The sequence below is a fragment of the Solanum dulcamara genome, chromosome 8, assembly GCF_947179165.1.
Source record: "Solanum dulcamara chromosome 8, daSolDulc1.2, whole genome shotgun sequence".
Lineage (NCBI taxonomy): Eukaryota > Viridiplantae > Streptophyta > Magnoliopsida > Solanales > Solanaceae > Solanum > Solanum dulcamara.
Window position 1 is genome coordinate 8,936,423 of NC_077244.1, and position 11,098 is coordinate 8,947,520.

At 35.0% G+C, this 11,098-nt stretch overlaps 1 protein-coding gene across 7 annotated transcripts; it reads right to left on the reverse strand.

Moving 5' to 3' along the window:
* Positions 1-259: 259 nt before the first annotated feature.
* LOC129901544 (uncharacterized) lies at positions 260-8,800 on the reverse strand. 7 transcript variants are annotated; one of them, XM_055976760.1, is made up of 14 exons: positions 8,712-8,800; positions 7,773-7,871; positions 6,616-6,743; positions 6,361-6,514; positions 6,128-6,237; positions 5,201-5,284; positions 5,072-5,120; positions 4,868-4,959; positions 4,432-4,570; positions 4,026-4,111; positions 2,507-3,945; positions 2,230-2,343; positions 1,235-2,134; positions 260-736 (listed from the first exon to the last, which is right to left on the reverse strand). In XM_055976760.1, the coding sequence occupies exons 2-13, from the start codon at positions 7,863-7,865 to the stop codon at positions 1,458-1,460; spliced, it is 3,165 nt and encodes a 1,054-aa protein (XP_055832735.1). In that variant the 5' UTR covers positions 7,866-7,871; positions 8,712-8,800; the 3' UTR covers positions 260-736; positions 1,235-1,457. The 7 variants fall into 7 exon arrangements, with proteins under 7 accessions (XP_055832735.1, XP_055832730.1, XP_055832733.1 ...); XM_055976755.1 differs by having other exon boundaries at positions 6,128-6,240; XM_055976758.1 differs by lacking the exon at positions 8,712-8,800 and adding an exon at positions 6,850-6,943 and having other exon boundaries at positions 6,128-6,240; positions 7,773-7,863.
* Between the last annotated feature and the right edge of the window lie 2,298 nt (positions 8,801-11,098).

The window sequence follows — 11,098 nt, forward strand, 5'->3', positions numbered from 1 at the left end:
AAACTATAGGAGCATATTTGTAAGTGAGACATTATATTTGTGTAATAATTTTTTATAGTATAACAGAAGCAAGTATTTGATTTTACAATATGTAGAATACAGTGTGATTGAATCATTGAGTAGGAGTTCCTTAGAATATACTCTTAATGCATCAAAAATACATAGTATATTTATTATAATTGAGTTAACTTTTTTTGTTTTCTTTCACATTTTTCTTTCTTATTATCTTTTTATTCTTCTTCACTTACAAAATAAATCATGCATTACTCCTTTAGTCTCTATAAAGAAGGCCAAAATCAAACTCCTAGACATCCTTCAGCTTGGGGAACTCACAGGAAACATTATAAAAACCTAAAATACAGATCAATTGTAACAAGTTCTAACAAAATGCCTTGGTTTCTTTTTACAAAAGTTATTGGGAAGAATAAACATAGCTCTCCCCATCTTCAACTAAGAATGAAACATTTATCTGGTCAATGCAGTAGTAATCTTATCCACCTCATAGTTGGAACATGAACTTCTTCCAATTTTACTTGCAAAATCCCGCAAACAAGCTACAGCATTATTCCTCGCTTGACAAAAATGAGCTGTGTTCAATAATCTTTTTCTAATGTGCAAATATGACAAAACTCTCCACCCACATCCAAGAACACTTGACAGGAGAATCACCTGCCGATTCAGCCAAGCATGAAGCTGTGTCTAAACAACCATGTTGAGCCTCAACCTCAGCTTTCAACTGGCAAAAAATCATCATAAACCAAAAGCAGGCATCAATACAAAACAACACACCCAGTGAAATCCCACTAAGTTGGGTCTAAACAGACCTTACCACTACCTCGAAGAGGCAGAGAGACTGTTTTTGATAGACACTCGGCTCAAAAAGAACATATTAAACAGGAATTATTCGTCAAAATTTCAAAACAATAATTCTGGGCCACGTGTGTCACTACCAGGAGAAGAGTGAATTAATCTTTCAAACCTAAAATTCAAATATTTCTAAGCAGAGAGAAAATCATAAACATCTTTCTTAAGTTGATCTCGGCCACTTCAATACCAACATTGGGAAGGAAATTTCACAATAGAAGTATTCATCAAGAATGACAAGAACATTGAATATACTGCAGGCCTAGCAATGGACGACTTTTGTCACCTGAACTTGTTCTTGCAACCCTACACTTACTTTGGTGACAAGTATAACAAAGAAAGAAAGTAGACTTGGTTGGGAAGTGCTAACCTGTTGGTTTCTGGATACCCTATTTTAGGAGGGTTGTTCCTTCACCAATCTGAAAGCCAACATCATGCAGACAGCGTGAACCAAGAGAGCAAGACTGTTGTTTTTCCTCATGTCTTCTTAGTCATTTGAACATCATAAGATCAAATCAGTTCAAGTCACATGATCATTCTGGTTCATTGATTCTTTAATAGCTAATCAGCTCAAAAGAACCACTGATCCAAAATTACAACCCGAATGTTCTATTATACAAATTGCCAGAATTGGACATATGAATCTTTGATTCCTCATATCCTGTAAAGAACTTGTTAAAGCCCAAATTTTCTGTTCGGAGGAGTTCTGCTACACCCAAACTGTTTCCACTCTGAACCCCATTCCAGCTGTCCCAGTGGCCATTTGACATGACAGAGTTCCTACTCTGGGGAAGACTGAGCTGTAAAAATGGAGATTGATGGTTGGCCAGAGTTTGCTCCAGAACCCTGGAAGAAATCCCATCAAATAGGGGTTGATTGTTAGCCAGAGTTTGCTCCAGAACCCTGGAAGAAATTCCATCAAATGGGGGTTGATTGTTGGTCAGAGTTTGCTCCACACCCCTGGAAGAAATTCCATAAGCATCACCAAATGGAGAAAACATGTCCCTCGTATCAGCAAAACTCTGGTTCTGATGTGCAGTTAGAGATCTTTGCATCAGTAATTGAAGCGTTCCCTCATTTTGAAAAGTATTTGATTGTGGAGGACAACTTGAAGACATGTCCAAGCTTGAGAGATGAAGGCCATTAGGAAACCCTTTACCAACTGCCAGAATAGCAGGATCCATAAACTCAATGTCTCCATTAGTCACATGTCCAACTTGTGGAGCCTGGTGTATATTGTGCAATGAGGAGGTATCACGCAAGTGACTCGCTGCAAAATGTAATCATTTGACGTAAACCATTAAATTACCATACATTATGTCAACACAGTAGAAAAAACACCAAAAGGCTTGGTAAATAACAGACCATGGAAAGAGTCAAAATTCTGTTCCATTCTCTCATAATGAGAAGTAAAACCCGGGGGTGGTGCTCTGTTTGGTGCTGAGAACCCTGGAGGTGCTGACATCTGAGGTCTGGCCACTATTATGAAAATTCACCAAAAAAGTTTAATCCAGAGGCACTCAACTTTTTTATTTTTTTTCCTTCTTTTTAATGATTACAATTAAAACAAAACTTGAAACAATGTTACAATACAAGATGCAGTTAAGACAGAAGGAACTACAAAGATGAGCCATGCACTGACCTGATAGCTTATTAGAAGAGAGATGAGAAAAGCTGTTGCCAAAACCAACTGTTTCCTCATTATTGGCCATGGAAAAACCATTACGAGTACCAATATTATCCAGTTGATAATTTCTTCTATTAGGAAAATCATGACCATGATGATAATGATTAAAATTTTGCTCAATGTAATTTAGAGATGGTTGATAATCAGCTGATGCATTGGTGGTTGGTTCTTCTCTTGCAAAAGAGAATCTCGATTGGTTACTGGTTAATTTTCTTGAGTTTGACACTCTAACAGACCCTTGTTGGTCATCAGTTTCTCCTAACAACTTGGCAAGGTTCTGAGGAGAAGTTAATGACTCATTCCAAGGATCAAAATCCAGGGACAAAATATTAGATATTATACTGCTCTCTCCAATATCTACATTAGTACTACTGTTCTCGCTATGAGCTTCACCTTGAAACTTTCCCACATGCATCCTCTTACCCTCGTCAGGCAACGGATAATAACTTCTATCAATAGTATGCAAATCAGCCACACAATTTGATACATTCTCCGGGTACCCATTAGTCGATGATTCACGAGAAGGCTGTGATACTGAATCAGTTCTCCTGTCTAACTGCATATTGGCCCCAATACGTCCACCATCATTAGTCAGCTGAGAGGTATACCCACTAGGCTGAGCTGGGGAGTGTAAAGAAAGGGAAAGATTGGGTGAATTGACTTTTTCAATAATTACTTCGGGATACCTATGTCTCTGCTCATTTAAGGTTAGCAAATCATTCTCAATTTCAATAGTAGTAACTTGTGTTACTTTGCTCTGTGCATCCAATCTTAGGTCAGACTTCTCTCTTGTGATACAAATCTCATCTGCAGAAGTCGCATATTCCTCGGTCAATTCAGATGGCGAGGACTCCTTATTTTGATCAATGCAATTGCCCTGTGATTTCTTATGTCTACCAATGCTCAATGACGACATATCAAGGCATACATTCTGGATCTTAATATCTGTGATATCATTGGAATCTTTGGTAAAACCAGGTCCATTAGACTTTACAGAAATATCAAAGGCATTTGTACTACTGGTTTGTATCATTTGTTTTTCTTCGTCCTTCAAAGACATGGACGGGGCACTATGTAGCTGACTGTTCATAGATGAAGAAGCAAGAGGTACCAGAATAGTAAGGTTCTCAGAAGTATAGGTTCGAGGATCTGCTCCTACATGCTGCTTAACAGGTTCTAAAGCCTCTATTTTCCCTTTCTCTTGAGTAGTTCCACTTTCTTCAGTATGAACTACTTTCTTTCCTGCATAGGCAGGCAGTAACGAAACCTGACTTGTGCTTTCAACAGCTGTAGAAAATACCGTTGGGTTACACGTCAGAGGCTTCTTATTAAGAGGTCCATTAGAACATGGTACACTGGCAGGTGGGTGTTGATTATTTGATGCACGTGTTCCCCTGGTAAACAAGATCAAATTTTAACAAATAGCACCATATACAAATAAATGATAATAAAAGCATATCCGCTTATAGCATACCATAAAGCTCCAGCAGGAAGAGCCGCAGATCTACCAGAGCTACTATTTGGTGGGGAGCTGGAGCCTCTAACACTGGGTGCTGAATTCTGCATGACAGATAATATAAAATTTTACACTTGCAAATGAAACATTGCCATATTGCTGGAATAGTTTCTAGCAGGGGTAAAAATGTGTTCAAATATAAGCTTACATTGAATGTAAATCACAAATATCCAATATGACCACAAAAAGATGGAAATGTCTGGAATCTAAGACCACAAAAGAGCACGATGCCCAGACTTCTCAGCCCACTGACCCCCCTCAACCTCACAATAGAAAACTCTCTTTTTCATTTGAATCTAGGAAAGGAAAGAAGCCAAAGAAGAGAATATGAAGAAGGTGAGCAAATGGAACACAATAATCTTACAGTTGCAGCATTTTTACTAATAGGTTTGTTTGCAGACGCAGAGTTGTTACTGCAGAACTCCTCTCTTGGCGGTGGTAACACACTCCCTGATCGTCGTTGCATACTATTAATGGCACCAGCAATTTGTTGAACTCTACTCCTTCAAAATAACTATGCAAGTTAATTAGTCATCCAGGGAACATTTACATGCATAGAACAGAGACATGCAGACTGATAATGTCCGGTCTTCTGATACTGGCACAGCTGTAAATAATATATACTAGAGAACTACTGTGTTTAGGCTAAAGTTGGATGTCTCCTCCAAAAGCACTGAAAAAGAACCTACTGATTTGATGTTCACTGTAACATATGTATGTACTACCTGGAAGCTATTTGCATTATTCATAACTTGCAGCTAAATCATCCAAAATAATAATCAGCTGAATAATCCCAATACCTTGTGTAAGCTGAAATGATTTCGTCTTTACTAAAGCTATCCTCTTGCGACCCAATCTCGTGCAAGTATAAACAATCAAGATTGGTACAGGGCTGAACCAAAGGACAACTAATCCATGATTACATTTTGATACTCAAGGATGTAAAGGATCAAATGCAAATTCGCAGTCAATGCTTTATTCCAAATTATAATTCAAAATCATACCACATTTCTCAACCAAGCATGACAGTATTTTGTGGTTCCAAAGCAAGCCCTACAAACAAGGAAATCAAAATGGTTAATGAAAAATCAGAACAAAGTTGGTTGGGTACATGACCAAATCATCGCACCAACCTTAGAGGTCTACCATCCAAAACAAACCCATGTACAGATTGAATACACAGAATTGCTTCCTCCTCCCTTGAATAGGTTATATATCTGTACAAAATATTTCAACACTTGTTAACTGATTTTCTTTTGTTTGAAGACTAAATATGAATTGAGATTTCAACCAGAAAATATAATATATGATGAAAGCACAACAAAGGATCAGGGGCTTCATGATTGGAGAAAGAGAAGGGATGGGTTGGCGTGTCACTGCGTAAATATTCAATAGTAGAAACTAAGTGAGATTTTGGTTGGATGTTCAGTGGACACATTACCCTCAACGCATGAACCTGCAGCTTGCAGTTTTTGAACAATAAGAATTTTCAGAGCCAGAAAGTTATAAAGAATCAACATAGGTAATGTGTGATGCCATATTTGTCTTTGCAAAAGTTGGAACTCGCCAAGGCAGCAAATTTTATTTTTATTGAAGTTAACATTTACCGATGGGATGGAAGAACCCACATACAAGGTGTATACCAAAGTAGAGAGCTTATTTTTTAAGAAAAATGATTCTCTACAAAGAGCATATAGCAACCAGTGAAGCCTGAGAAACAAGGAAGAGGCTCAAATAAGTGGCTGACATCAAACCATATGATTGTTCACAGTGATCCTTTAGTGACCCCCTCTAAAGCACCACAGGAAGGAAAAATAAAACATAACGTATAGATCATTATTAAAAAAAACACCGTGTACAGATGTTTTGGTTAATTCTTCGAAGGCCTTGTACTACAGCTTATTTTGCAGCAATATACAAGAACTTGCATTGACATGTCATATAATATAAAGGGCAAAGCAATATTTGATAACTTGGACAACTGTGTGACATACAAAGTATTTTGATACCTATTACAATTGTCAATTCTCAAGTAGCCAGGTAATTAGAACAAAACTTACACACTACAAGTATCATTTGCAAAATGTTGAATAGTGCCAGCAGCTGTACGAGATATAGACACCTTCATAACCTTCCCATACTGAGAAAAATACTCTTTCCTCTGTAGAAGCTGCTTTTGAGCAATAAAAAAGAAGTGAGAAATAACAGGCATATTCAACAGGAGATAGTTAAGTGTTCTTTTTCTTTTTTTCTTCTTGAAAGGTGTTGAAAATTTCACAACAAACGTACATACATCTTCATCAGCTAGACTGAGAGGCAACCCCACAATGTAAACAAGATTTTTTTGAACGACTCGAACACTGCTAAGTTGCTTCCTAGAATCGGCTGTTTTACTTTTTCCCTTGCGAGAAGACAACCTTTTCTCAGTGCTCATCTCAGCCACTACCCTGTTGTCAACACCAAAGATTATGAATAACTCAGAAAATACAGGTTTTCATGCTCTTGATAGAGTTTGTCTTAAGAAAGCAAAATTAGTTCATCTCATTACTTGTCACATTTTGCTTCCATGCCAACAATCTTTTCCTTGTTATAAGGAGTGCGACATGCTGGACACCTCCCTTCTGTATTCTCCTTCTCAGCCATATCCATAATGTGATGCCAGCACCAGACACATATCTTCAAAAACATGTATCAAATGTTAAAACCTACAACTACCGATAAATTCACCATTGGAGTAAAGATCACACGTGAAAGAAAATATGACAATTACGCCTCAATTTACCATTAGAGGTTTGACTACAGGAAGCAAATTGAAATCAGGCTATATGAATCCTCATGGATGAGTAACCATGTCGCCCATTTAAGCTCCTGTTAGACTAATATAATACAACAGATCTCATACCAATATAATATAATATAATATAAAATTAAGAGAAGTAGTTCTCAATGCTTCCTACTAACTTATAGTCTCTACTGGGACCAGAAGACTTGTAAAAAACATAAGATCTGAATTAAACATAAGCATGACTAAAATATATTCCAACTAATTGGTATTGGTGATATAGATTTTTTCTTCCATTGTGACTTATATTTTGTGAATTCAGTCACCAAAATTCTGCACCCACACAATTTGAGTTAACAAACTTGAAGTTGTAAATAAAGCAGATTAATGGATATTTGTAAGGGTACATCATGAGGCTCCTAGGTATACCAGCAAAGTCTACAACCGCATTATAATTACTAGTTAAGGTTTAGGTTCAAGCCTCTGAACTTAAGAGCAAGCTAAACAGAATCCACATGGTTTTGAACTGCTCATGCAGTAGACCCTTCTGGAAATCAAAAACTTAACCCCTTAAAAGCTCTAAAGAAATGCTATATTCACCTGAGCAGTAATGTCTAATTGATAACCTGCCCTTAAAGAATACAATCAAAAGGAACACCAAAGGATGTGGCTTAGTAGTGGGTGAAAACCGTGGAGACCAAAGTTCAAATCCCAACAAAGAAAAAACGCTAGATGATCTCTTCCCATTGCCTAAGCCTGGGTGAGAAAAGTTACTTGGTATCTATGTTGGTGGGTAAGTAGCAGATATCAGTGGAACAGTCGAAGTGCATGCAAGTTCGTCCAAACACCACCAAAATCAAAAAAATGATAGATTCCAATAAAAAATTTCTAAAAAATGTAAGGGAAAGAAAGCATCTGCAAACCTCGTAGCCGCACTTGCAAGGCTTCAACTGCTGATCTGTCAAATCCATCTCCTCCGCACAAAGAGGACAAATCTTATCCCCCTGTTCGCTCATTGTAGGCTTCAGCAGAGTGCAAATGCCATAATTAACAGAAATATATATCCAGCAGCACAATCAAGTCACCCGTTCGACACTTTTGTTCACAAGAAACTTGAAACTAATTTTCATGCCAAAAACATTCTATTCAACACACAACAATCCATACTCTATAAAGACTTGCTACTTTGAATTGACGATTTTAACTCCACACTATCAAAAATTCAATTAAAGACCTACTACATCAACTACAGATGAACAGAATCCCAGAGCAGAAGAAAACCACAGCACTTATCAAAACAAACAACGACATACTGATTTTTTTCTTGAGAAATAACGACAAATAGATTTTATAGCTACCCGCCCCAACTTGTTTGACACACTATTACTAATTGGTATCAAACAATTTTTTATCATACTGCTTTCTCAAGCATTTCTCTTTTTTTGTCACTATAAAAGTTTGTGATTAAATTATTTTTTTCAAATATGAACCATCTTCTTTTAAACTATTTAAGCAATCAAAAACTAACACCAAATCTAGATGATTTAATCCTCATACTCTGAACCATACTACTGCGACTACCACACTGCTCCTCCTTAATCCAAAGTCAAACTCATGAACTCAAAAACTTAATCTGTTTTTTTATGATTAATCAAACACATCGATCCAATGCAACAACACACACTCAATACACAACGAACTAGTCAAAAAAAATACGAATTATCTAAAATCTCAACAAAAAATCAAATAAAAAAAACGATAAAAAAATTACTTCACCAATTAGACTCAAATCAAAGCCTCAAAACATGATCCGATATGCAACAACAATTAAGGATCTGATACGATTTAAAATTTGGACTCACAGTGATGAGTGGATTGAAAATCGTAGAGGATGAGAAGGGAACAACTGCAGAGAAAGAGAGAGAACCACACAGGTTGCTTGTGAAGAGAGAGAAAGTGCAAGAGGTTCGGCTGTGTGATTGGATGGTTTTTTTATACTGATGATTGTTTCCGGGTCGGGTACCAATTTATATTAACGGGTTCGGATTGTTTACATCTCGATGCTCTGCACACGTAGTTGCTGTTTTAGTTCATGGAAAAAAAGAAAAAAAAAATTGCAAAAAAAGTTTTTTCTAAAAAGGTCCGGTTTTTTATTAAAATATTTTTAAAAAGTTACTTTCCTAGCATTTCGTTTTTTTGAAAGTCAACAACATGAATTTGATTGACATTTTTTCATCATATTAATATAAAAAGAATTGTAACTTATAGTAGTATTTTTTTATAGTTTTCAAAAAATTTAATTTTAATTTTAAAATATTAAATTAATTTAATCAAATTAGCTTTGAAAATTAGTTAATTTAACTTTTAAAAAAATAAAACATGACAAGTATTTTGGATAGAGAAGTATTGTCAAAAATTATTTCGTTATTAAGTGAATTGAGGATATTTCTATTATTAATTTATATTGCTGAAAAAATACTCAAACAATCTTTAAAAAAAATTAGGTTATTCAAAAAGAAACAAATTTATTTTCCGCACAATTTTTTTTCTAGAAACAAACTCAGGAACCTTGTTTTTTCAAAAGTTGTTTGAACAACTCCTAAGCTCACGTTTAGTCTTAGATTTTGAACTTAAAATTTAAAACTTGAAAATTTTGAGTTTTTGAAGCTGTATTTTTGGAACTTACAAATTGTGTTGGATAATGCATTTTACTTTGAAAAAAAGTTAATTTTTTGTGAGTGAAAGTCTCAAAGATAAGTTTATGGAGCTTGAAATTTTTTGAAGACGGATTTTTAAAATCTAATTCAAAATTTATAATCAAATTGACATTTAAATAAATAGTTAAAATTTGACCCAAAATTTAGGATAAAATATATAAGAAAGTACATTGTAGTTTTGAAGTATAGTAATAATACAATAGCCTGTTTAAGCAAAAAATAAAACAAAATACTACTTCCTTATATATTTTATTTAAAATTATAGTAAGTATTCTATCAGTCTGGACCAAACTTAAAAGGAGAATAATTAAAGGTGATTTTAAATTGGAAAAATTACTTGATTGAGTACTTTTTAAAAATTAATTATCGATTTTAGCGATATTTTTTATTTATTATCATTTATAGCAATATATAGCAATATTATGATAAATCTACACTTGTATTAAAAGTGAATTATGCATACAATATAAATGTATTATAAGTGTTTTAAAATATATATTATGTTTGTGTAGTAAGAAACTAACATAATGTATTATAAATCTATTAAAATATGTGATAAATGTATTATCCATCTATAAAACTTGTATTATATATGTTTTATAAATAGTTCTCTGCAATATGTATTATAAATGTATTATAAGTGTTCAGTGAAATTATTTTTTTATTGCTATAAATGGTAAATATTTTTTTAAAATTGTATATATATGTAAGTTTCCCTTTTAAATTCGGAAATTGAGAAAATGCCTATGCGAGAGCGCTATCGAAGTTTTCACAAAAAATTGGGTAGAAATATATAGTTCTAGGTTTGGCCATGATTTTTTTTGGGGGGGTGGGGGTGGGGGTGGGGAGGGGGGGTAATTTTCAGATATGGCAAACTTTTTAAGCATAATTACTTTATACGAGTATAGTTTCCCTAACTACTTATAATTGTAAACATAAATTTTGTCATTATACAAATGCAGTAGTGAATTATATTAAAGCTATAGCGAATTATACAATCATTAAACCCCACGAATTATTTATATACCGGAATATACAAACACTGATATACATATGTATTTGTATATCTGGCAGGCGAGATTGAGAGAGAGAGGAGGATAGAGGCGAACGAGATTGAGATATGGAGGAGAGAAGCGAGCGAGAGGCGAATTGTATATGTATATTTATCAAAATATTGTATATATGTAACTGGTATACATATGTATTTGTATATCTGGCAAGCGAGATTGAAAAATAGAAGGAGAGAGGCGAGCGAGACCAAGAGAGGGAGGGAGGAGAGAGGTGAGCGAGAGAGGGAGGGAGGAGAGAGGTGAGCGAGATCGAGAGAGGGGGGAGAGAGGTGAATTGTATATGTATATCTGTCGAATTATATATGTATATTTGTCAGAAAAACTGTATAATGGTAACTAATATACATATATATTGTATATCTGTCAGGGAGATTTGCCGTAACGAGTAAATATGTTTGTTGTGAGCCGTAATTATTTTAAATTATACCCATATCGCGTAATATAGTAGAAAGAATTGTCATA

What these genes read in the sequence shown, in the direction of transcription:
- LOC129901544 (XM_055976755.1), bottom strand. Translation starts at nt 7,865, where the DNA reads ATGAGCGAACAGGGGGATAAGATTTGTCCTCTTTGTGCGGAGGAGATG. An exon ending in ATGGAAGCAAAATGTGACAA is followed by an intron (nt 6,515 to 6,615) that starts GTAATGAGATGA and finishes TGTTGACAACAG; the next exon opens with GGTAGTGGCTGAGATGAGCA. An exon ending in GCAAATGATACTTGTAGTGT is followed by an intron (nt 5,285 to 6,127) that starts GTAAGTTTTGTT and finishes TATTTTGTACAG; the next exon opens with ATATATAACCTATTCAAGGG.